The sequence below is a fragment of the Atractosteus spatula genome, chromosome 3, assembly GCF_055471065.1.
Source record: "Atractosteus spatula isolate fAtrSpa1 chromosome 3, fAtrSpa1.hap1, whole genome shotgun sequence".
Lineage (NCBI taxonomy): Eukaryota > Metazoa > Chordata > Actinopteri > Semionotiformes > Lepisosteidae > Atractosteus > Atractosteus spatula.
Window position 1 is genome coordinate 11,980,147 of NC_142708.1, and position 26,718 is coordinate 12,006,864.

Consider the following 26,718-nt stretch of genomic DNA (forward strand, 5'->3'; position numbering starts at 1 on the left):
AGGCCTGAAGTGTTGTATCACGTTCCTTACATCTACAACGGAAAAATAAGTAGCAATGTACTCTGCTAGCAAACCGTTACAAATTACAACGACATTAGATGTAACTTAACAAAGTTTTTTTACTAGAGTCACACCAAAGCGCCAACTTTATTGAGAAAAAGTGGCTTTCTTAACATTCTTTTTCTGCAAATTCAAAAAATGTGCAAATTGCATATAGACACCTGCCATGTCTCGAAGAAAATATACATAATTTTCTTAACATCAAACCAGTAGTTACACTGGCAAGACAAGAATACTGATTCCTAGAACGGGAAGATCGATTCACGTCCCTCAGTTTGCGTAACAAATCATTAAATCACTTTCTAATAAGTTAGAATTTAACTGATCGATTCAACTTAAACGTGTCACTTGTTAAATATAATTTTGAGATCGTGTAGAACACAAATCTTAATGTCTTTCAACCTCCAAGGATCAGAGATCCCTTAATTGAACAAATTACGTGCCTAACTCTGCAATTTACGAATGCTAGCAGTTTTGCCAGGAATAGGTGCTTGAAGTTCACCAATATAATTTCATGGATTGGGGCTTTTTTTTTAAATTTGGCGGCCTGTTTCTAGACGCATTATTGATCATCGCTACTTTCAGTCTTATACTAATTCAACCACTTTACCAAAAAAACTGGGTCTTGATTTTCCCGTAGGTTTAGGATGGCCAATCACGTGAGTGCAGCCGTCCAAGATAAAAAAAAATCTACCTGGAGCCGCCGCCCCCCGACCTCGGGGGAAAAGTGAATGTAATTGGGAGGTTGTAGGTTATAAAATCGGTCTTTGCAAAGTTTCTTCCCTCCCCCCGCCCCACATTTCTCTAGTTAACTCTAAACTGAAAGCCTGGCCTATGTTAGCCGTTGATGCTGCCGTCAAGAGGGTATTTCGAAAAGATAGACTGTCCAGTTTTCAGATACGGCTTCTGCGAGCGGCCGTACTGCCAGTACCGACATGACAAAGGGAGCGACAAAAAGCCGGCGCCCGTGTCACTGCCACCGAGAACGCCGGGTAAGGAGCCAAGCGGACGAATGTCGGTAGTGTATTCCCGGCAAGGCGTCGCCTTTCTGTAACAAAAGTGGCTTTTGGTGCTAAAAAAAGAAAGAGCCGGTTTGTTTCCCTGCCTATCCTCAGACCACGCAGATACTGCAGAGGCAAACGCGCGACTTGATCCGAATGGCACCCCCTCATTTGTATGGCTGTGTAGTAATAAGTGGCTATCGTTTACTTTGTGGACAGCTTCACCTGGGACATTTGTTTACTGGTGGCTCGGTAGAAGTAACCCACACACTTGCTGTAACAATTCATAGTATGTTTTTCTAAAGATGTATCTTAAGGACTGATAAACGAATAGAAAATGAAAGATTTTAAGGTTAAAAAGAAGACCTAATGCGATTTTAAACCAAACATGTGAAGTGGATGGCAGTTTTAGCTTGGTTTTAGGTGAGGTTTTTTCATTTAGGTACAGTAAGTGCGTTTTTCATATGCAACGGCGTGATGTTTAGTAAGAAATTAAACCTCCTGCCGCTTTGATTTTTACTTTTCCGGTTCAGACCGTTAATGTGCTGCTATTAATGTCCCATTTAACTGAACTGGGCTGTATTTGCTTACCCTTAAGCATATATACAGTAGTAGACTTCTGGCGGTTATGTATAATTTTCTGTCCGCAATAGTGCAGTATTGGCCATATGAGCTCAGATAACCTATGAATGTGTTGTATGCTAAGAAGTGTTACTATTTTTGCTCTTGTGGAGATGGCTAAATGAAGTAAATTAGATTTTTGTATAGGAGTATTTGGTTTTGAATTGCACAGTGTAGTAGTCTTTGCATGAATATGAAATAAGAGAATGTGGACTATTTCATTAACTTTTGTACACTAATAAAGATTCTGCTCAGTCCCAAGTGCTCACTTGGTTGTAGTTCTCTCTTGAAGAATATCTGCAAATGAGTTTTATGATCTAAAGGGCTCTTGGTTTCTACCCTCCCAAGTTTTATTTGGCTACAGTAAGACCTGTGAGTGAATGGATGGTACAGTACATGAAAGTTGACAGCAGTTTCTGTGGAGTGACTGAGTAGCAGCAATCTGTGGTTCATTGGTGTAGTCATACATGTTATAACTAATATATTGGCCTCAAAGAGGAAGGCTCTTGATCAGAGTGTATTCTCAAATTACCAGTGAAGAGCACCAGTTGCATTTGTGATGGGAAGATGGAAGACAGTCATTGTCTGTAATGATCTGTGTGGTGTTTTATTAATTCTGTGGGGATTATGGTACATTAGGTGGTGTGCTATAATCTCTGTCCAGGCTGTATTGCTGTCCCATATAGACAGTAAATGACTGGAAGGTGCCTAATTTTATGTCAAAGAAAAAACATAATAGGATAAGTTATTTTCCAAAATGAATCTTGCTTTTTAAGTCAACCAGTGGATGAGCAGGTAGGACAATATCCCATGACATCCTGTAGGTGTAACTGGACTTGGCACTGAGCAAGTTACAGAAGAAAGGTGGCCCCACCTCCTGTCTAGATTTGTGTGAAACTCTGCTGATTTAGCTGAGCCTGCAGAAGAGGACCTACTCCCTTTGCATGGCGTAATTATTTGCATTCTAGGGAGGGATACTGTGTGTGCTCAGACCGTGCGATTGACCTGGATTAAGTTCCTGCTGAGACAACTGCACTCATTAGACAGGTGTGGAGCACTTAGTCTGAGAAGCATAAAATAAGAACATGGGAATAGCAAGTTTCATTTTTGCATATCCATCTTCTCTACTGAGTTTGGACAGTGTATACTGTATGCATAGGAGTAAGCTGTAATAAAGTGTTAAGAAACAAGATTGTTCTGAACAGATGCTTTTCCTTTTTTTCTGTAGGAGCTGGAAGAGATCACATAACCCAGTACAAGGCTTGTGGTGGAGGTGTGAGTAAGCCAGCAGCACTCTCTGAAAAGGATCACAGCCTTTTGGAGCTCGAAAGGATCAACAAAGCAATTGAAACTGTCAAATGTGAGGTTGAAAAGGAGCAGAAGAAACTGTCGCACTACAAAACCCTTCAAGGGAAGGCAAGTGTGCCTGGTTCCTGTCCTAAACCAGTCCCCGTGCTGCGGCCTTCTGAAGAGAGCCCCATGGACGACCATGGCAAAAGTAGACGAACAAGTTCTAGTCATTCACAGACCTTGAGTTCTACATGTTCTGCCAGTAGCAAGTATGTGATTGATAAATCCAAACCAAGAACGGATTTAGAATATGACCCTTTGTCCAACTATTCCGCATATTTGGGGAACCACAAACAGTACCATTTTGAAGAAGAGAGAAGGGGAAACAAAAGGATGCGAGAGGATACTGTTGAAGGCAAGGCTGAAGTGTTAAATACAGAGCTGGAGTTGCAGGAGTCTGATGATGATGGTGTCCTCGTCATTGACATCCCACCTCTGGAGGCCGATGAAAAAAAGCCCAGATCCTCAAAAAAGAGTAAGGTAACCGAAAATGAAAAATTAATACTAACTTCTGAAGATCCTCAGGTACCAGAAAAAGCCCTGTATAAAGATGCCTTAGGTCCTGTTGTAGAGTGTGAGACAAGTATATCATCTACTATAGCAGAAATCTCACAAATCTGTGATGGTCAAGCTTCTTTACCTACTGTCGGTGTAGACCTAGGGAGTGAAGGTGAGATCTTGCACATTGGAGCTGCAAGTAAGTCCTTGTGTTCAGGAAAAAATGAAATGCGATATGTCAAGTCCTGCTTGAAAGAAGATGAACCTCTTCAAACACCAAAATATGTGTGTGCCTTAGTTGGTTCTCTTTGGAATCACGCTCCCCAAAAGGAACATGATAACTTGTCCGTTGCAGCCAAAATAAGTCAAGAAAAGGCTGAATTGGACTCGGCGAAGAAGAGCATGGAGCAAGAAAGGAGCAAGCAAAGAGAGAGTGTAGACCGTCATCTACCATTGCCATCCTCGGTTATACAAAAGTTAATGCAGCCACTGAAGTCGCAGGCCCTTGCTGGAATCAACTCTGTCATGGAAACTAAATGTGAAGATCAGGACAAACCTCAACAGTTCAACACCATGCCAAATGCATGTCACACGGGCCTGCAGCCAACGTCGGGCGTGTCATTAGGCCAGAGAACGCAACAGCTGGACAATCCAGCCCTTCTGTCGGCTAGCCTTTGTCTCGATGAAAGTGGCCAGCAAAAGAAGCCCGAACAGGCAGCTATTGCTGGCGATTTGGCTGATCTTGAGTTTCGGCGAAAGCTGGCTGCAGCTTGTGTTCCAGAGCCTTCAGCCAGTGAAGTGGAGTGCGGCTTGTCCAATGCAACTCCCACACCCGTGGAACCAACAACCTGCCAAGATTCCCCAGTCGATCTGGCTTCCGATTATTCAGATCTAGATATGGACTTATCAGATAGTGACCCGATGGAGGAGTGTTACCGCATATTTATGGAAGACAATGAATCCAAACTAGAAGATCCATCAAGTGGAAGCACACCTGTAAGTCTTGTAACATTTTACCAAGTTACACAGCACAGAACAGGATTGAGGAAATAAGTCTTGGAATTTCGTTAGGTGGAGGTCGCCGATGTAGGTAAAAGCGAACTGGAGAAGAAACCTGACCTGATTCCTGGCCAGAAGCGGAGAGTTGCACATGTGTCCAAATATAATGAGGTACTGTGTTTAAGCAGTCCTTTTTAAAGTTTGTGTGAAGCATTTGTACTTGGTGTAATGATGTGTAGAAGGGCTCGGTGACCCGGAGTTGTGGGAGTGGGAATCTAGGTGGTCTAGAATTCGGCCACAGCACAGTGGCACTTTGGTTTGGAAGAGTTGTCTGCTGTCTAGGAAGTGGTGCTGTACATGCTTGGAGCCCACAACCGACTGGGATCAAATTCCAAGAGGTGTAGGGAGAGCGGCCTACGTCACTAACAGCTGCTCCATTTATCGTAAACTCAAAGTATTTGCCATTTGCAAACCAGTTTATAGGCTTTACGTTTATAATGTATGTAAGTGTTGCAAAATATGAAGTGTTCAGCTAATTTTAAATGTTTCCTGTGATGTTGCAGTTTTCAGTGGGTGATTGTAGGTCTTACTGTAAGTAGCAAACACTTTGAGTTCAGAACAGAGAAGGGATAAGACTGTAACAGTGTGAAGTACCATATTGTAGCTCTTCAATCTCCAACTTCAAGGGGTGATAAAGTTTAGAAGACTTTAGAAGATTGACAATTGCTACAAGTAACGCCTGATAGTTCAGGTATTTAGAAGTCTAATAACTTCATTTTCTTTTAGGCAGCATCAGCTGTGGTATGTCATACCCCAGTTTATTTCTTCTAATCCTTTTTTAGTTGATGTATTTAACATTTGATGTGTGGGGTAAAAGGTTTACTGAATATGTTGCTTAGATATCCTGCTTATGTTATGAATGCAGCAGTTTTCTAAGAAATTTTGAAAATTGACTGTGAACTTGAGCTTTAACAACAGATATACCAAAATTCCAGCATTCTGAACAATTACAAGCAAATGTCTGATAAGCTGTTTAACTGCATAAATCTCAAATTGTTTCAGGTCCCATTTCTATTAGACTGTGGTGAACCTGATGACTTGAAAAGAAAAACCTGGTTTGCTACAATAGCAGAAAGTGCATAATGGTACAACATACATAAACTGCCCTGTTACGTGTACTATGAGATTTGTGTTTTCTAAACCAATTCCACTTTTGCAGATAGGCTAATACAATACACACTATGTGTGAATTGTCTTTAATAGGCAGGATTATCCAGCTCTGTACTTTGAAGAATAAGTGGGTTGAATTTTTAGTACATTTCACTTATGTTCAATTGAATTGCAGCAAACCTGTTTTACAGTGAAGGATGATCACATTGTAAGTAACTTAATATTTGCTTTCTGACAGATCTTGGTGCTGGATGAACCCAAAGTACTAAACTACTTCTCCTTTTGTCTTCTGACAGACGAACAAAATCAGGCAGCAACAGATTGTTATTCCATTCAGAGAGGCACCATCTCAGCTGGCCAATCCAACCAGAATCCAGCTTTTACAGCAGCAGGCCTCGGTGTTGACGGCAGCTGTCAAAGGGGGGCAGGCTTTTGTTGCCGCGACTACAGGGCAGAAGAAACCCGTCACGGTGGTTCCCTCTGTACCTCTGCCTGCTCATGTGCAAACCGGTGTGTTGCTTTGGCTCACCAGAAAAGGAAGTATAGCAATACAATGCTAATAAAAAAAAACCTGAGCACACAAACAGTGCTTAAGGCTATATATAAAAAGGTTGACATATTTACAGTATAGCTTCAATAAATGTCTTGGCCCTTCAGAAGTAAGTTTATAAAACTAGGTATAATAAATAATAAAGTTATAATAAAGTGTATCTGCTTAATATCCAACTATAAACTCAAATTTTTTTATGAATAAGTCTTTGATTTGGGGGGGGGACTGATTAAAAAAATTCTAACGGGTGCAATTACTCTTCTTCCAGCACATCTAAACGTCATACCAATTGGCATGGCAGTACCTTGGACCACAAATGTGCACTTTATCATCCCTGAAGGAAACATAAACCTACCAGTCACTCCAGTTCCAGCCCCCCCGCGTGCTGCGTCATACACCCCTGCTAAGGTCACCATTTTTGTAAAGTTGGTTGAATTGTGAATTTCAGGAAGGTTCTTTGATTATCCACCAGGCCTGTGATTCAGTTTCTTTTAAATTTAATTTCAGGTGGTTGATTGTTCTTTAATAGCTGACAACACTGAGCGTAAACCACTGTCCAATTCTGTTTTCATGAACAACATAGCTCTCGTCTCTTTTGTATAAAGCTAAAGCAAGCCAAATATTCTAGGGGTGGTGTAGTGTGGCAGTGGATTTATTCCATTTATTTTGTTTAAGGAGTTACAATTGGAGTTACAATTGGAGCACCATGTATTATAGCTTGGTTGTTTTCCTGTTGGGAGATGGGTAACCTGTTGCTTGTATAGGCAATTTCCACCAAACGAAAACCAAAGATGCCTGCCGAGGCCAGTTCAAAAGTACCACACGATGTCCGGCAGCGTTATGTCAACCAGTTCCTGGAGGAATTTCTGAAAACGTCCTTCACGGTCAACGAGGCATTTGAGAAGGTTTGCGTTGGGGCTGCTTCATTTTTTAAAATAAAATACTGTCCTTAAATAGGTATTGTACCTAATCATTTACAGCAACCAACCATTTGGCTGGGTTATATTTGGTATATAGTCCTCGTTAACTAAGTGCTCAGTATACAGTAGGTCTTTAAACTTTTGACATACCTCACTTTTGCAGATGACAATGATCTCTTCCCTAGGCGCTGGCTGAAGAAAAGGCAGTGTTTGACCGTAGCGCCAACAAGCTGAAGTACCTCAGTATAGCTGTGAACTCTCTCAAGAGGCTGAAGAACCAGAGTAACCTTTCTATAAAAAGTTTGTTTATACATAGTGTTTGTAAATGCACTGAAGAAATCACTTAATCATTGATATCTGTCTACATTTTGCTTCTTGTTTTAATCCAACTCTTTGTGGCTATGAATTTAGTAAAAAAATTCTCTGGAAGCACAAAATGTCAAAAACTGTTCTCAAAAGTTGCCTTTTGATTTAATGGGTTAACGGTTACATATTGTAGGCAGAATGTACTGGTGCACTTCTATTTTTATTGAATAGGAATGGTGGGTAAATGAAACCACACAATGAACATTAAATGTATCCTGTGACGGTTGTGGGTTAGTAGCATGTGTTGCCACCATTGGACACAAATTGGGTAGAAACCCAGAAGATTACAGGCATTTGTAATTCTTTTACAATGCATGGCATTCCTGGATATATATTTTTTTTTCTGCTGTAGGTACAGATGCCTGTGCCCCAGGATCAAGAGGCAATACAGTTGTTAGCCCTGGACTGCTGCAGACGAATGGTGAGTTTTATTAAGATGTATACTTTAATGCCATTCTAAACTAAATTGAGACTTCATTGCGCCAATTTGAATGCACGATTTACTGGCTGTGATTAGTAGGAATGTATGTGTGATCTTTTCCTATTTTTTTTCCCCACCATTTAGATGCAGCATTATATGAGCAACTGAAGGAGCATGTTATGTCTGAAGAGATGTTGAAAGAGAATGGCTACCCTTTTCAGCACCCAAGTAAGCCTGGTGCTGCTATACTATATGGTCAGAGCACCAAGAGAGGCAGCACTGACCGTAGGTATCATTTCTTTCCCTGCTTTGATTATTGTGAATTTTATTAAAGAAATTGGAAAATGAATACCCATAAGTCTGAAACACTAAGCAGAGGGCATAAGTTGAAACTAAAGGTAAGTGCATTTAAATTTGAGAAGAGGGAGTTATTTTACCTAAGGGATTGTAGAATTGGATAATTTAACTACAACTACCAAACAGGCTAGGAGGGCCAAATGGCCAAAATAACTTGTTTGTAACCTTTTTGATGCAAGTGAGGGGGAAGATGAAGCATTTACAAAACTTATGATGTTCAGCCAGCTTATTTTCTCCTCCTGAAGCAATTCTTTCAACTATATACTGTAGCAATAAATTGTTTTGACTAGAGGTTCCAATGACTAACTTATTAGCACAATTTGAAATCCTCAGCTTTAAAGCGAATCTGCTGTCGGTGTGGGGCCTCTTATTCTGTGAGCCTGTCTGGGAAACATATTCGAAAGGAAGAGTGTAACTACCACTCTGGAAAAGTCCTGAAGAAAAAGAGTGAGTAAAAGAAACTCTTCACAATGCACTTGCAGATGGATGTATTTCAGAGCTGCAAAATGTCTGTCATCTCTGTGAAATTCATCTTTACCAAGGTCTAGCCTGATTTAGCTAAAGTGTCAAAGTGGTCCACAACCTCAGTACACTGTTTACTACTGTACCTAATGCCTAATAAAACATGGTTTTTCAGCACTAAATAAACCTTCAGTGGGTTAGACTATGCACCTATTTCATTCTTACGCATATATTTAAAACAGCAGAAGAAGCTAGAAGTAGCATTTTTCTGCAGATCATGAAAGTTTTCTCAAAGTAGTTAATTGCATTACTTATGTAATTTTGTGATGCAATGAGAAAGCAAGATTTAATCTGTCATTGCAACGCTGCTTTTTTTAGTTCCTGGTGGCATGGATACCCGATACAGCTGCTGTGAAGGAGCAATAGGAACTCCTGGATGCCAAGTTTTCAAAGTACGTTTTGTACGGGGATATTAACTGGTTATCAATACTGAAAATGTAGAAACCCGGAAGATTACAGGCATTTGTAATTCTTTTTCCACCTTCACATTTGAAAGACGTGAATATCTCCTTTCCTCTTATTGCTTTTAAAAAGTTATATACTGTAGTACTCAGCGTTGCTTTTGCCGAGTGTTGAAATGGTCTTTGTAATGACGATTAAAAACTGAGAACATCGACATTGCAAAAGAATATTACTGTTGAACCCTCTTCCTTAAATTTGTTCTTTTTAGACATCATAAATACCACTTGCTAGAGTTAGAGTACCCAAACCAAAGCAGTATACCATAACACAAGTAGTTCAAGAAGGTAGCTGTGTCGGCATGCGTCGGCTGCAAAGGAACAGGTAACCGGTTTATTCCATACTGAAAAGAGGAGGAAGGAAACAACGATTTGACCGTGGAACCTTCTTCTTGTGATATCATAACACAAGCTGAACACGTATGGAACAAAGTTCTCACTTGAAGTTTTTTTGAAAAATTAACAAATATGGATTGTGTATGTTAAGTTCGGTGTCATTTTGATTCCTTGATCATGACTGAAATTCACTGAGTATGCAGTAAAACACTGGGTGTGTTGATCAGGCAAAAGTGATAAGCTGGTTTTGATTGATGAATGTCAAGCCTTGTGAAAAACAAAAAGGAACCAATATCCCCTACTGAACAAGAGTGCATTCAATATACTAAAGACTATATTAGACCTGTGCACTTCTTATTCTGGGGTGATCATAATCGAGTAGGATTTTGGAGCTAAACAAGATAATCTCAGGGATCATGAATCTTGACACCTTGCTGAAATAGATGGGGAGGTTAAAGTGTGATGTCAAGGCGTGTTAAGATTCTACAGGATTCCACTTATGAGTAGGATTACCACCCTTATAGCCTTCCAGTTTCTAAGAACACTGGACTTGATCAGTACTGAGATCGGAGACCCATCAGCATGGTGCCTCAAAAGGCTTTGGTTTGTCAGTAGGTGCCACTCATCCCTGCAGTTAAGAATTTCCAAACCATACTGATTTGAGCTGCTATCCTTCACATGAAATACAGCAAGGTCTACCTTGCTACCGCCTCATTGAAAATCCAGTATCCACAGATCAGTGCTCTGGTGCAAGGTCTCCGAGTGATGCCGGTAACAGGGCACTTAACAGTGATGACTGCATTCCTTTTCAGAGAACCAAGGTCTTGAAGACCAGCCTTTAATGAAAATCTAAAACCCTTAGGCACTCAGCACTGTGGTTTTAACTAGTTGGAGAGTCGTCCAGTTCCCTAAAAGCTCCACATGTATTGGAGATGGAGCTTTCTGCTTCTTTTGACCATTCCTCTCCTGATAGAGCTGTTGACCATTTTTTGAGTAAACATTTAACATTTATAGAATAGCATTTTTGTATGGGAGGGGGAATACATGATTTTAATTGGTATTGAAAATGAGGGTATGTTTTTCATTATCTTGAGCATTTAAAGGGTTGTTTTCCATATTGGTAAATTTGCAAGCGCTTTTATAAATTTAAATTTTAATATCCCCTGTTGGTCAGGCTTGACAATATGCAATATTAGGTTCTGTTTTTTTTTCCCCCCCCTTACAGCTTCATGTACATGATGGTCTAAAAGATGACCTCGAATGCTTTGTAAAGACTTTTTCCAAGCCTGTTTCTTCTGGTGGAAATCCTGGTGTGTTTGCAGTGGACTGCGAGATGGTGAGAACGTCTGTACTTGATGGCTTGGTTGTTTAGTTTTAAAACCTTTTCTTTTCAGTATCCACTAATGTTAAGATATACAATATCTATTTCTAGTGCTATACAACCCAAGGCCTGGAACTAGCCAGGGTTACAGTGGTAAATTCCAGTCTGCAGGTTGTCTATGACACTTTTGTTCAACCGGACAATGAAGTCATTGACTACAATACCAGGTACGACCACTTTTTTTTTAATGGCAAATAACATTTAAATGAGCCGATTTCATGAAGTTATGCGTATGTTATATGTTGTGGTTGTATGACATTTATTTGTGAAATATGTATTGTTGGATAATATGAATGAATTCTTGGTGTAAACGTGAAGTGTGTTCTCTTGTTAAAAGGTTTTCAGGGGTGACTGAAGCTGACTTGAAGACCACCAACACCTCAATCCGTGATGTCCAAGCAGTGCTGCTGAACCTTTTCAGTGCAGAAACCATATTAATTGGGCACAACTTTGATTATGACCTTTGTGCCCTAAAGGTAGGACAGTACACTGCATGCTTCCCACCCCACACTTTGAGAAACTGCTATAGATAAGGATTAAGTGTTTCTGAATTTTGCTTAAAGCAGAGAATTTATTCTGGGTTGAGATAGTTTTTTAGATCTCTTAGATTTTTGGTTTATACAAATACAGAATTAATATAATGAGCAAAAACATATGATTTATATTTTTAGAAAATAGATTTTAAATATCAAATGTCTTGGTCAGATTAATCAAAATTAATATTTTGCAAGTTCAGAATATGTTAAAGTAGTTTTTTATGCCTCTTGAACCCCACTGTATATTGGTGGGCTGACATGGCTTCTAGGGCTCGGAGACGGAGATATGATAGAATGGCTTCTAGGGCTTGGAGATGTGATGGAATCCCACAAGACTATCTGTAACCTGCTGCAAAGCATGTGTTGCAGATGTCACTGCTGAATGCTAGTTGGACACAAGCTACAAACCTGTAACTTTCACCGTAGCCCATTTCTGTTGACCACTATTATGCATGATGAATTTATTTTTTCTGTCAGTTGGAAAACCAATCAGACTAATGGGTTTATCACCTGCTACTTTTTATCACTTAAGTCTACAAAAAAAATTGTAAAACTTATTTGGGAGGGATTGGGGCATAGGTTTGGCCAAAAACTACACATTTTTGCCCTTCCAGAAGTGCATAAATTAACACAACATGACATAAACAGAACTGGTTTACTAAATCCACAACTGGATTTTTTTCTCCTCCATCTAAAACTTATAAAACAAATTACAAGACTTCATGATACCATGTTGTGAACATTCAAATATTCCTCCCTTCCCATATTTCTATATTTCTCCTAGATTGCCTGCTGTAATTTGTGGCCTTGATTAGTAACAACAGACTCAGATCGCGATCTAGAATTTTAACCCCACTGAAATAAACTGGGTAGATATATTTCACTTCACTACAATAAAACACCGGAGTTTAAATCCCCAAAATGTATTGCTATTGTATGTTCCAGCTCCTTCACAGCACTATTGTTGATACTGCCGTGGTATTTCCCCATCGCCTGGGTTTGCCACACAAGAGATCACTCAGAAGCCTAACTGCAGACTACCTTAGAAGAATTATACAGGAAAGTGGTAGGTATTACACTAACAAATAGTGCTCTCCTCCAGTATTTCTGTAACATTAGGACTTATGAACAGGTTCCTCAGCAGTTGATTTTGCATTATTTTAACTTTACGTTTTCCTGTTAATTTCAACTGTAGTTGAACAGTTTAATTCCGGTGGCTTCCCATTTTCTGGTTTGTTTAAAGTTAACAAGCACTACAGACGGCTTTTTTTCATAGATCCTAATTATTGCTCACTTACTACAGATGCTGTTTTTGTTCAATGACTTAATAGAAAAAGGGACAAAACAGGTTTGTCGAACTTTTATGCCCTTAATGTCTTTACATGTCTTCACAACAGGGGGATCTACTGTACCTCCAAAGATTGAATCTGAATCCTGGATTGTCTTCAGATTAATTCATTTTTGTTTACAGTTGAATGTTGGCTAGGGTTTTTTTTCTTTGGGTGACTGATTTTTTTTTTCAACAAATAGATTAAAATCATTTTATCCAATGCTTCAGCTTGAAAAAAAATAAACTATTCCCTTTTGTTGTTTTGGCCTTTCTACTATTTTTTTTACTGTGGATTATCTAAGGCACATTTTTAGGCCCTTGGTCCCTCTTAGAGTGATACTGCCAATGAAAATCAAACCACAGAGCAGTCGTGCGGAAACCCTTTGAATTACCGTGCAATACCAGTCCCCTTTACAACCTGCCCATTTTGCAAGATGAGGGATGGAATGGTAGTAATCTTTTTATGAAGTACTAGAAGAGGAGGTGAAGGCAGGTATGGGAAAATATGAAAATGTAGGCTGGAATCCTTTCCAGATTAAACATTTAAGCAAATGTTTAGGGGTACAGCTGTTCTATGTGGAATTATGCTCATTGTGGTTCGAATAAAGTATTTCAGTGGAGACCAGCTCAGACTGAAGAGAAGATACAGGTGTGTAGATACAATTTGAACCTGCTGCTTAAAAACCAGCACAGACTGACACTTCAGTTTGACAGGGGTTTTGTGTTGGTGAGCCTACCTACCACCACCCACTTACTGATTGGGCCTATAAATTCAGACACTTCAAACGGGTTAGTACATTTTGAGCAAAAATATGCCGCAGACACTCAGAAGGGTGGCTTCTTTGCTTTAGGTAGTATAAAGGAGTTCTCCAGTGGTTGAGAGCTATAGATGAGATTTTATGTTGATATGGTAAGATGCTCATATTACAATTCTTGACTCAGCACATTTAACACATGTTTTCTCTCTAATGCAATACTTCAGCCTTTTTTACTTCCTGGATGAGATTTTACAGTTTCCTATCCACCTTTTTTATGATGTCTTGCTAGGAATTATATTGTTTATACAGCCCTAAACAGCTGCAACTATTTGTCATTGCACTGGAAGAAATAGCTGTGGGGAGGTAAAAAATGATTATCCTAGTCTGGCCACCTTTGAAAGGGCATGACATTTTTTTTAAATCCTTCCTATAGGCCTACGTTTAAAAAGTTTATGAAGTGAGTGGGACCATGTTTCTTTGTTCGTCCAACTAGAAACGAGTAAGGAGAGATTTTTATCAACCTAGAAATAGAGCTGCTGAACTAAGCCCATATCAAAATGGAATAACTATGACTCTGCCTTTCATTGCCATTTTAGCTGTATAAACATTTATCCAGTAAAATTGACTCCTTTGCAATGGACACTGGAACTACATATTCCACCTTGTGCTTTCCAAGATTTGCAAGGCACGTCCGTGATTACAGGTTTTACACATTTTCATGTGTAGCGTGGGATGATGAATTTTGCCGAGCTGCTGCTGGTGGGCAATAACTGTTCTGTCCTTGTTGGAAAGACGTATCCTGGCCTTGTCCCTCCTGCTCTGGAGCAAGGGGAAGCCGAGGGATGAGAATCTACAAACTAGTGCATCACGTGCTCTATACATATATAACTAAGTATCCAGGGTGGCCCCCTTTGATGCGTTACTGCTGTACTCTTATCTGTGAGCAGAGCTCTGTCCGATGACAAAGGCGTTGTGCAGAAAAACCTCTTCCTTCTACAATTCATTTTGCGATTCATATAGTTATTTGTACCAATTGAAGGCTGAACCTTTTGAATTGGGCACAATTTGAGAGGTTGAAGGTTAAAGAGCAATGGCTTTTCACAACTGGCATTCCAAAGCGACACTTGTCAGGCAGTGGTTAACATTCCTACACCTGATGAACTTTTAAATTGACAAACTTTTTGTTGAAACTTTTTTTATGGAAGAACAATAATGGAAAGTAAAGGTTTGAGATTTTTATCTCACTTTTGCTTCTGAAAATGGTACTGGAGTGTCCCTAATGGGGAAAACCTTTATCCCTTCTTCTGTTCCAAATTTCTGGATCTATCCTGGTCTGGTTTCCCTTCATTGTCTGCATAGTTATTACAGGCTCAGCTCGTATCCTGAAGAGCCAAGTTAATGTTTTGTTTTCCTTTTTGATGCAGTTGATGGTCACGACTCCAGTGAAGATGCTACCGCCTGTATGGAATTGATGTTGTGGCAAGTAAAGGAAGATGCAAAAGTGAAAAGATGGTGATCACTGTGTAAAATAAGGCTTCTGTATGGCATTACTGTATAAGTATTTTTGTCTGTATTTTGTTTTGTTGTTGCTGATGCTGCCAGGAGATTTTCTGCTGTTTAATGATCTTCTAAAGAAACAAGAGATCATACAACATGCCATTTACACATGTACTGTACCTGCTGTTAAGCATCTTTTGGGAAATTGTTTCCACTCCATTTTGTTTTTGTCAGTTTACTGTCCCTCCGGGAGGGTGATTAAGTATTGCTTGGGAACATGTTTGTCTAATTTTTTTTGTTCTAAAGTGGGAGTTCCTAACTCTGGTCTTCAGGATCTAGAATCTGGCATCTAGCATTCTAAAATCTGATTTCATCTAATTTCTTCTAAAGTTCTAAGCCTCTCTGTCTAGGAGAAGTTTTAAAAAGATGTGCTTAAAGTTTAACTGGCCAAAATTATGCTGCCTTCATACCCTTCAGCTACTACCCATAGCCGGCTGTGGGAAAACCTGCTGGATTTTGGACAGTGCGTCCACAGTTAGGAACACCAATTCAAAATGAAAATGGAGCTTAATCATGTTGTAGAAAAGGCACCACTGGATAAAATGTTTTGCCTAGGGCACAGAGCAGTTGCAGCAGAAATTTCCTTGAACACATCTCAGCTGTTAAGTGAAACAAGTAAATGCACACTTAAAAACTGGTGTTGTGTGGTGTTTTAATCGAGCCCTAAAGGGAGCTTAATGAAGAGATGTCCCCCATCTCTCTCTAAGACATAGCACTTCAGTACTTACTGCTGATTCCTCCTGCCACTTCAGTGAGCAAAAGGTAAAGGGCTGTAATTTAATAACTAAAACTTCTATACAACATTCACAAAGCAAAAAAAAAATATATACGGTATGATCATATTGATAAGGGGTAGCTACACTAATGGTCTGTATTGAGACTTTCTCAAGACCTAGAACAATTTAACTATAATCACTTAAATGGCAAACTATTTATTTTTCTAAACAATGATCCGGGGGGAAGCTCGTGTTCCTTTTACTCGCATGGACCTGAGTTCCCTTAATTGAAAAAATGAACACTACCTCACTTAAATTGCATGCATTGAGGTGTATGAACTGAACTATGACTAATAAATATGAGGAAAAAAAGTACATTTTCATTGTCATCCGGTACATTGTCATTTCTGCCTGTATGATGTTTATCTTAAGGTAACCAGTGTTAAGTTTTGTAGTCACAAAAGGGAACAAGATAAAGATAAATTGTTTTGGGGGTGGGGGTAATTTCAAGTTGTTTTTCAAGTAGTTTTCAAGGGCAAGGTGCAATTACCACTGGTAATTAATTAGAACTCAATCATGGACCCAATTGGAACAAAAGCCAAAAAGATGTGGAGACCTTTGGTTAAGCAAGGCAAACGGTATGTAAAAGACTGAGAAAAGTAAGAAAGTACTATTTTGTTGTTGTTTTTTTTAAATCAAGTATATACTTCATGGAGGGCACATGATACTGTTATCAATAATTGAGTCTAAAGCATCGGGAAATGCAAACTGATGCAAAAGGAAATGCAAACATTTGTAACAATTCTATAGGATAACCTACTATATAAAAAGTTTAATGATTATATTAAATTTGCCCACTAGTTTCATTTAAAAAAAAATCTGACATTATACTTAAACTTAAACTGCATCATAGTTTGTGTTTTTCCAGAACTTCCAAATTGAGACTGTGTTACATTAAGGCACTTTTCTTATGTACTTGAATGATTCTTTTAGTTCGGTGTTGTAAAACACCCCAAAAATAGTTGGTTTTGCTTGCTTTAAGCTTTAGCCTACCTGTGAAGGACCAATTATAAACAAGAAAATAAGTGCAAAATCTGTAGTCTCTCCCATGTCATTTGTTTAGTGTCCCATCACTTGTAATGTGAACGTGCAAGGGCAAACAGTATCGTTACTTACTGTATATGTTTTGGCCCATGTTTAGTTGTATTGAATTCTTAAAATTCATTTACACATACAGTAAAGGAAAAGATGGTATTGCCTACACCAGCTCTCTCAAACAACAGCTTTACTGTTTTTTCCCCCTTTACAGCAACGGCAGACAAGAGAGCAATTAGTATACATTGATTATTTGAAAATGCAATCATTATCACTACATAACAGCATGATGAAGGCTCAAGTTCACCTGTCTGCTGCTATCACTCAGGAGAAACAACTGCCAACCATAGATTCTTTGAGTCCTTATAAAACCAGCATTTATCACGCTGTCACTGTTTACTTTGAAATTGATGGTGTATATACCAGTGTTAATATATGCTGAAATAAAATAAAAAATGTTCCATTAACATCCATCAAGAAACCAAGCAGACATGGTTTAGTATAAATATTCTTTTAATATGAAATAACATGTACTGTATGTACAGGTACTTTTGTAATGAGCAGTTACAAAGTTGTGCTTTTCATAGAAGTATCAAAATCATGTTTTTTTTTTGAGTGTGCATCTACAAAACGTACTTCATAAGGTTTGTTGAATAATGACCCAGATCAAGTCTACATTCCTAACAAATCTCAATCTTGGTTTTCCAATGTCCACCTGTTTTCTGCCATGGACTCTTCTCTGAAAGTCAGGGTCTGATTTCATTGCCTGAAGGGTCACCACATTTTTACCTTCACTGTTTTGCACACAGTGTAGCCTCAGAAGACTCAAGAGATTTAACAAATAATTCAGCAAGAGGAGTGATGTGCACACTGTGGAATCCAGATCTGAATGCACCGTCTCCTGTATTAATCACACCTTGTGTTTTCACCCAGCTAAAGATAATGTCATTGTTGCACACAACACAGTAAAAATGAAAAGCAAAGATTTTGCTGCCCTCAGTATGCACACATTTCATGCAAATACCTTGCAACATTATGATATTTTTCCACAAAGCTTAAAGTTGGGAGGACTTATATCCAGTTCAAAGCATAAATGGAAAAACTCCACACAATGTGTGCAAAATACTACTTTACTAACCCAAGCTTAGGACTGCTTAAATTCAGGCATGCTATATTACATGTAGGATACACCTGAAGCCCAGACTTCCTTTTTCTTTTCTTTTATCCTGCTTCCTCTGCTGAGCAATCAATCCCTGCATAGGTGAACTTTTCATACAGAGTGGTATTGACATAGGTCTGAAAAAAAACACAAGACGTGCGTAAGAATGTGACACCTGGAAACCATGTCATTTTTAACACTTTTTATTTCTGCCGAAGTATCTCTCTTTTGAGCTAGATAATAGAAGCAGATAAAATGAATGTCTGCACAAGGAAAATGAGGACACCCGTCCACTGCACTCCACCATCGCCACCTGGTTCTGCATGTGACATACTGTACTGCAGCTGCCATACTGCCATATAGCTCTGATCATCCCACAGTGATGTCACAGCAAGCACATAAGCACCTGTTGTCCAGTTGTCTACTGGTGCATGGGGATTTCTCTTAATGGCCGAACCAATCTAAAGCCCTCCCAGTTTATTTCCATGACCAAGTTCAGAAATAATTATACAGTTTCTGATACATTAGATGTTACCTGAGGAGTTCAGACACTGTTTTTTTATAAGAAAATAGCCATGTTGTTAAATAAATGGTTTTTAATGGAGCTGACAGGTTGTGTAGGTTACAGCAGCACTGCATGTGGGACCAATCTGTTTTGATTCCTAGCAGGGAGTTAGAGACCTCACTGAAACATCAAGTGCAAAGGGCAATAGTGCGACATCACACTTAAAACCTTTTAGTGATTACATCTACAATAGAACAGCAAAATCTACCAAATCTCTACCAAATCTACAGTATTCACCTGAATGGAAATGACTGGGAAGTTCTTATTTAATTGGGGGAAAATGGACACTAAAAGATTTGAGTCCGTCTTACCTTTCTTTCCTCAAGCATTCTGTTCAGAGCTACCAAGATCTGTGCAAATGATGGCCTTTCATAGGGCTTCTCACGCCAGCACTGTCTCATCAGGTCATATCTATGCAGAAAAAGGAAAGGGCTTGTTCAAGGCAAAATGCTATGAAATGTGAAAAAAACAGCCCTGTCTTTAAGACTCCATCCTGCAACAGAGCTCATCATGGTCTGAAAATAAGCTAAATAAAACAGCGAATTGCAGGAAATGAGGCTCATCAGCAGTCCTGTGCAGGATGTCCTAAAAGTGAGACGTCTGTGAGAGTTTTCCATGGTTTTATCCTGTGTTCTACTTACACTTCATCGTCACAGTTGAGAGGCTTCTCCAGCCTATATCCCTGTGGAAGCTTCTCATACAGTTCTGCACAGGTCATACCACAGTATGGGGTGCCACCTAGAAACATGGATCTGTTACAAACAAGCCCCATATGAACAGGGAATCCCACAAAGTCTTGTGAAAGTCCAGTATACAGAGTAATCCTGAAGAATTGTCAAGGGTGAAACCACAATGACTTACTGTATATCTAATCCAAATTCCCATCCCACTGTGATAGAAAATGTTAACAGACATTACACCAAAAGGTCTAGATGTCATCTCACTCAATGACAATGATGTAAAATCTCAAAATGTTTCCAATGAATCAAGTAAAATAATTAAGTAATCAGTCATGTTTCTTAAGTATTGTGTTGTGTCATTTTTGTTGGCAAGGTTTGTAAGTGAGGTTCAGTTTCTGATTTTCAAGAAATCATATTGTGACATACAGTAACTTCTTTTAAAAGGGAAAGGACTGTCCAACATTAACGAAGACAACAAATCAGAAAAATATCATGGATACATGTGTAATAATGGGCAGGAGGCAGGCACAGCTAAATAATTTATTATGCCTTTACAACAGCAAGAATTTACATAAAGGAAACTGGCTCTTAAAATTCCCACTGGCATGTGATTGATGTAATCTAAAATGCATTTTTAAATTCTACTTTAGAAATACAAACCTAAGCTCACAATCTCCCACAGTAGCACTCCATAGGACCATCTGTTAATAAACACAAAGGAAGGTGTCAATCGCAAAAGTTGTGTTTGCCATTAGTGCTAAAGTGCTAAGTGCTAAAGGAAAGATTCATACAGAAACAAAAGTAGAATTGTAAGACTGTCAATCCTGGACACCAGAAAAAACAATCTGCCCATAATAATGGCATGTTTACCAAGCAGTAAAAATAAACGTATAAACATACCTTTTGACGTTATTAAAACTTTTCTGTTCAAGACCGAAAAGGTTCAGTTCCTTCAGCCTGCCATTATATTACATTCACTTCAGTCCCAGAACATATCTTGCTGCTCTTTTCTGGACTGATTCCAGAGCAGCAATGCATTTTCTACAGCATGGTGACCAACATTATACACAATATTATAAATAAGGTCTTACTAGTGCATTGTACAATTTCAACATAACATGCTTCAAAAGGTGCTTTGTAAAAAGACATTATTATATTTTCTGTACTTATTTATACAATTCTATCATATTTTAGTTCATAAAAGTTAAAAATCATGTCTTTTCTAAATCATCTTTTTATTGTAGTTTATCAATGAATATATCTGGAGACTATCAGGAATAACTTCATCATGCTGGTGTCTGCTAATACTACAGATAATGGATTGTCTTATTTTGCTTCCCTTTGGTATGCAGTGTAATAGAGATTTGGAAAAGCTGTACTACATAGTGTATCACAGCCTGGACTACTGGACTATTTTATTTTCACTTGTGAATATAAGAATATTATTTTTTGGTTCTTTAACTTGCAAATACTATTTGCTTTTTTATACTATGATAGTATAGTATAGTATATGAATATTTTTTCAGTACATAAGTAAACACAATACACTTATACTTTAAGTATACTTCAACAAAACTTCATTAACTTTTTTTAGTTCTCAGAATTTCTTTGTTGACTCTTTGCTTTTGTAAATTATATCAGACATGCAGGTACTCACACATCACTGTTAGAGGTGTAAACGCTGTAATTCAGTGACTCAATGGCCATCCATCTAACTGGCAGTCTCCCCTGTGAAAGCAGAGTCGCAATACTGAAACTGAATTAAGTTAACAGTGATTCTAATATTACTTAAAAAGACCACAACATTAACATTATTAAACAAGAAATAACGTACTTTTGAGTTAACAGACAGAAACATACTGCAGAAAAGTAATACATGATGTTTTACAATTCCCAGTTTAACACTTTTGACTAATTTTGAAAGTTTCAGATCAAATGTGTTTCTTCTTAAGAGTGCTACATTTATTTAACATTTACTTAAGCTATGGTTTATAGTGATTTCCCATAATTAGCAGCTATCAGCTCTGGCTTCTGAAATATGCACATGTGATATTCTTACACCGATTTAGCGTAATTCGGTTTTCTAAGTGTTTCCAAAAGTTATTGCTACCAAATGAACAGAAAGGACCTCCTCACCATTGTCTTTTTCACATAAACCTCCTGGCCTCTAGACAGACCAAAGTCTGCTATCTTTGCCACAAAGTTCTCTCCCACCAGGATGTTCCTTGCAGCTAAGTCTCTGTGGATAAACTGAAATAAAGTGGGTTAATGACATTAAAGGCATGTGACGCAAAAAGAGCACAGGTCCAAAAGAACATTCCAAATCCATAACCTTCTGATTCAGGAGACTGCTTCATTCTGGTTGCATGATCTATGATGTCCAACACATCAGACAGAGATGAATCACTTGTCTGTAGTAACAGGTGAAAACAGCCTCTCCATTTGTGCACCTGTCTTAGTATTGTGTCCAGAGGAGATAAAGAAACATCAAGTGGCCACAAAATAACTTTTTATCTACTGTGCCACCTGCTGTTTCGGGACAAATGAATAACGCCTTAAGACTTTACACAACACTTTGGATGACAATCACATTTCTAAGCACAATTTCAAGTGCTGGTGTTTGTACTTCTTGTGGACTTAATAAGTTCTAACCAATCTCCGCCATTGACTGAGAAACAGTCCATTCCCCACAGTGGCTTACCCAAGCCAGTAAACATGCATCCAAAAACCAAGCTCCTGTTTAATAAGCCAAATCTGTTATCATCTGTACACCTGAATGTAACGTAATCATCCTTGCAAATCCGTCTGCAGATGACCTTCTTCAAGGGAAGGTTCAGAGATGAGCCTGACCATTCAAAATGGTCCACAAAGCTAGTAGTGTTTAAAGGCTATTGACGGCACGCATGGTTCATTCCCACAGGCGGGCACAGTAACATGCGGGCAGACCTGCTTCTGGCTGAGATAGTCCATGCCCCTGGCCACATCCGCTGCAAAGTGCAGGAGCTGCTGGGAGGACAGGGTGGAGGCGGTGCTGTTTGCAATGGCAAAGGCCGGATCTGTCTCCAGGACTCTGCTCTTTCTCAGGAAGTCCAGGAGGTTACCATGGGGGGCGTATTCAATAGCCAGGTACAGGTATCCTTAAAGCAAGAGCAACGTGCACTTTATTTATTCATCAAAGCCCGTCCCCATACTAGCAGCGACAGAGCATTCTCTTGCTACGCCTTAAATTCTATCCCAGCAACCCTGAGCACTTTCGAATCCAGACTCAAAAACCCTCTTCTTCTTAAAAGCTTTTATTTAACTGTATTCCAAACCCTTACTGTAACTGTGTAATTCTGCTGTCTCCTCTCACAGAGTGCTTTTTTTTCTTACTGTAAAGCGCTTTGAGAAGCTCCTTCTAAAGGCGCTATATACAGTAAAGGTCATTATTATTATGTTGCTTTAACAAGGAAAGCGCTTTCATTTTCAAAATTGGATGCCCCCCTTAATTGGATTAGTTTGATGTGGATGATAAATCAACAAAAAATGTTTGCTTAATGATTATTAATGTGTTAAATTCTAAGTTAATTAAATAAAGATAGGTGGTTGCTTAGATCAAGCGTCCAAAATCATTTTGCAACCTAGGTCGTAATTATTGCGTCTTGTGTTGGAGGCCTCTGATGTAGTTCATTTTTTATGCACTACCAGCACACGAAATCTGAACAACATAAAATGATCTATTCACAAAGTATTTTTTTATCTTTCTCCCAGTTCATCCAGTCTCTACAAACATTTTTTTTGTTGTTCTACTGATGTGATCTATGGTACATATTTTGCAAAGTGTTGGCCAAGATGAAGTCAAATAAGATTACTCGGTATTGCACTTAACCTGTCCACAGAAAAAGGCCTTATATCTTTGTTTTTTTAAACTCTTTTCTTTGAAAATGCACCTTTCCCTGACTGTTTCTGTCACAGTGCTCTGACAGAAGCCCTGGAAGACCACGTTTCTGAAGAGAAATATATATATTGCTAAAGTACCTCTGTGTTCGCAGGCACCCAGTAAGTTGATGATATTGGGGTGATGTCCAAGTTTGCAAAGCACTTCCAGTTCGCCAGCAAAGTCTCTGTGATCATCTTTAGAAGCATATTCTAAGAATAAAGTTTCAAATAAAAATATGCTATTAATGTCAACAAAAACAATAATAGTGGTAGATAATAATTGTCATGTCATCAAGGCCATTCAGACTATCTAGCTCATGTGGTCAACTATCGTCGAGAAGCTAGAGTATCGTCTTAAATAGCATGGCTGAGCAAGCTTGTTCTATACTTCCACAACCCCTCCGAAGGTATTTCCCCATAGTTTCTGCTTGTGTCTCCTGGCGTATGTTTCACTGTTGACTCTGAAGACGTCTGCTGGGTAGACTTTGTGTCATTTTCTTTAAGGTTTTTGGATAATTGTTGTTTTTTTTATTTTGAGACTAAAAAGATTAAATTCTTTCAGCTTGCCTGTAGAGGATATCCCTTTGAATCTGATATCCCAAAATTGATTGGGTTGCTCTTATACAACAATGCCTGTTTTTATTTTGTGAACATTTCAGATTTGGTATTGCCTATTTGATATTTCTAATCCATTTTTTTTCTATCTGCATGCAACATCCTGCTCTTCAACAGTACAGGTACTGTATAAGCCATTTCCCCTCAGTTTAAAGGCAGGAAATCTCCCTGCTTGGTATGCCTGGAATGTCATGTTTTGTGTTTATACAGTATATGCCATTATAGAATATCTAAAATCTGTGTAAAGTCACATACAAAATAGGACTGTTTTTCTCAATATAGCCCATACTTCACATTTGTCAAAATCAACCCATCATGCAATTTGCAAGTCTTGCTTGGTATTGTGTCTCATGCGTTTTTCTTTAACTGTATTCAGTTGCTCAGCAAAAATTGAAAAAGAGGCCATTAATGGATAGTGTTTCTTGTTTTTCCTGTGCACATCTGAGTAAAGAAAAATGTTGCTGACACTTAGTCTCTGTGGCGTGTACTGTATGTAGTGATGAATAGTCATCAATATTACTAAAGTCTTAAAGATTTTAAAGATTGTTTTCTTAAACATTTTAATCCAAGTCCGTTACCTTTCATTCGTTTGATGGCGGCATCCATTCTTAATCCATCTTTTTTGATACGCGCCTTCAAGACCTGGCCGAAATTCCCCTCCCCTATAACATCCTGGAACTTGATGTCGTTCCACTCGAGGGTGGGGTAGACCACAGGCTCTGACCTGCTCTTGGGCTTCTTAGGCATGTTGAGAGACCCAGAGCTGAACTGAACTGCAGGCTCTTCTCTCTGCATAGGCACATAAAGCACGTTACTGGTAAAAAAGGAAGAAAACACTAATGTTCAGCCAACAGTCAGCCTACTTCCCCTTTTTAAGTCACTCTCTGTTTTCTCCTTTGACCATATCAACAACTTTAACTGGGAAAGCATCTTCCTATGTGAATAATTCATTGCTGTTCTCTGTGTCCTGATACACTTTGGAATGAAGTACTTATCTAACCAGACCTGAATCGAATATCGATCAACTTACAGTATAATTTGCATAGGTGCCTGTTATGTGTCTGAAGGTGTTTTTAGTCGCATCACTAAATTGCTTCTGTTCAATACTTACACAGTTGTTAATGCTATCATGTCCTGAGGAGCTATTTCAATTTTAAATCAATTCTTGTTTTCCCTCTCTCATTAGTTTTCTGTGCTTCTGTGGTGTGAGCCGCCTGACCAGGCCTTCACTGTAAATGATTTTCCTGATTGAAAAATAGGTAACAGCTGGGGATTCGGTTGCCCTGCTCTCTTACAGGAGTAGGAAGCTCAGAACAAAGGATTTTGACATACCACGACATTCTGGAAGGCCTGGACCATTCTGCGCTGGAAGGTCACTCTCCTGAGCTGCAGCACCAGGAGGAAAGACAGCAAGATGGTTAAGCAGGTCATCCCTGCAGATCCCAGGATGGCAATGAGCAGCATGTTGCCTTCATTCCCCAAGCCAAAGAACTCTGTGGAAAAATATCGTTTCACATTTTCAAAAAGTGTTTTATTTTTCGTTTCATGTTATAACATCAACAGATTTATCGATTCTAGGATATACAATATCAAAATGATTTCAATATGTGCAGTGAGCCGAAAGAAGTTGAGAGCTGCTTTAAATATTTCAGTTTTTATTTGTCGGACCCGCTAGTCTGCTGACAGATTTGATCTCCTTCATTTCTTCATATCGAGTCCCCGATGGAAAATGTGTTTTATTATGGTTTGCTGGATGGCATAGATTAGTGGGTCAGTCTCTGGACTCATGAAAGGTTGTGGGGTCACGTTCCCACTGCAGACACCGCTGAACAAAGCATTTTACTTCAGTTGCTACAGTTCATCCTGCTCCAAGTGAGGACCAGTATTATTTGGGGCAATTCCTTGCGATAGACTTTCATTCCATCCAGAGGAAGTCACATGCTCTCAATCCCCTTAATGCTACAGTAACCAGGTTGTGTGGATTTTACACTTTACTGTAAGTCAGTCATGAAGACATTTTGTTTATCTGCTTTGGTAGAATGTTTTCTTTCAGCGAAGACAGAGCAAAGAATGGATCATGACAAATCTGCTGTATTTCTTTACGGTATTTTAAACCAGGTTTGGTGATTCCACATCAACCCTAACATGAGACATATTTAATGAGACAAAATGAGTGGCTTACTGGAGCTTTCGGGCTGTTTTGCAGTTCTGATGTTGAGTCTGGGGTTGTTTGTGCTTTCTCCAATGTTATTCCTTGCCCAGATTTCAACCAAGTAAGATGTATCTGACTTCAGGCCCCTGAGCTGGAACTGTGTGGCCGTATGTTCTTGCATGTTGATCTCAGTCTGCTGGCAGTAGTCCTCTGAATTGCTGTCCTTGTAGCGGATGATGACTGTGGAGATGGAGTTGCCTTCCTTTAGTGTCCATGATATGACAGCAGAGGAGTCAGTGATGTTGCATGTAGTGATGTCAGAGGGAGCCGGTGGGATTACTGTCAGAGAATAAGCAAACAAGTCACTCTTAGCTTTAGGATGCAAACCTGCTCTCCAGATCCATGCATTCATATTTTCTGCCAAGTGTTGGGGAAAATACTTGAATATATAAATACATATCATTTACTGTGTTTTTACTATTTTATCATCTTGCTAATTTTATCCCCTCCATTCCCTGAGTTCTTCTCCAAATTTCCAAATGATTCTCACTCAGGACTCTGTTGCTTGAATTATTATTGAAAAGTGGCAACAAAAAGGATCACTATGTTCACATTTACAACTATACA

General features: G+C 39.0%; 2 protein-coding genes across 4 annotated transcripts in view; one reads left to right on the forward strand and one right to left on the reverse strand.

Annotated features, from left to right (window-relative positions):
* Positions 1-907: 907 nt before the first annotated feature.
* Positions 908-15,150, forward strand: LOC148837413 (RNA exonuclease 1 homolog). The gene is made up of 17 exons (XM_088912006.1): positions 908-1,052; positions 2,911-4,526; positions 4,602-4,700; positions 5,316-5,330; positions 5,996-6,209; positions 6,518-6,657; positions 7,014-7,154; positions 7,355-7,469; positions 7,888-7,956; positions 8,101-8,241; positions 8,647-8,760; positions 9,154-9,227; positions 10,855-10,965; positions 11,062-11,177; positions 11,348-11,486; positions 12,492-12,612; positions 15,059-15,150. Exons 1-17 carry the CDS (start codon positions 908-910, stop codon positions 15,148-15,150), a joined length of 3,462 nt encoding a protein of 1,153 aa, XP_088768132.1.
* A 2,347-nt stretch (positions 15,151-17,497) lies between these two features.
* Positions 17,498-26,718, reverse strand: part of tek (TEK tyrosine kinase, endothelial) — a 30,760-nt gene continuing 21,539 nt past the window's right edge. For 2 of the 3 annotated variants that reach the window (XM_088911029.1, XM_088911028.1), the window contains exons 13-23: positions 26,122-26,430; positions 25,272-25,432; positions 24,518-24,728; positions 23,424-23,534; positions 22,353-22,543; positions 21,543-21,656; positions 21,064-21,134; positions 20,067-20,107; positions 19,368-19,464; positions 19,038-19,137; positions 17,498-18,298 (exon numbers count right to left, since the gene is read on the reverse strand). In XM_088911029.1, coding sequence (XP_088767155.1) covers positions 18,224-18,298; positions 19,038-19,137; positions 19,368-19,464; positions 20,067-20,107; positions 21,064-21,134; positions 21,543-21,656; positions 22,353-22,543; positions 23,424-23,534; positions 24,518-24,728; positions 25,272-25,432; positions 26,122-26,430 — 1,481 coding nt within the window. In that variant the 3' untranslated portion in view covers positions 17,498-18,223. Of the gene's footprint in view, positions 18,299-19,037; positions 19,138-19,367; positions 19,465-20,066; positions 20,108-20,263; positions 20,448-21,063; positions 21,135-21,542; positions 21,657-22,352; positions 22,544-23,423; positions 23,535-24,517; positions 24,729-25,271; positions 25,433-26,121; positions 26,431-26,718 lie in introns of those variants that run through there. The other variant, XM_088911031.1, reaches the window with a different exon arrangement.

Coding starts and splice junctions, on each gene's coding strand:
- LOC148837413 (XM_088912006.1), top strand. CDS start 908: ATGCTGCCGTCAAGAGGGTATTTCGAAAAGATAGACTGTCCAGTTTTC. Junction 1,053..2,910: donor ACTGCCACCGAGAACGCCGG/GTAAGGAGCCAA, acceptor TTTTTTCTGTAG/GAGCTGGAAGAGATCACATA. Junction 9,228..10,854: donor CTGGATGCCAAGTTTTCAAA/GTACGTTTTGTA, acceptor CCCCCCTTACAG/CTTCATGTACATGATGGTCT.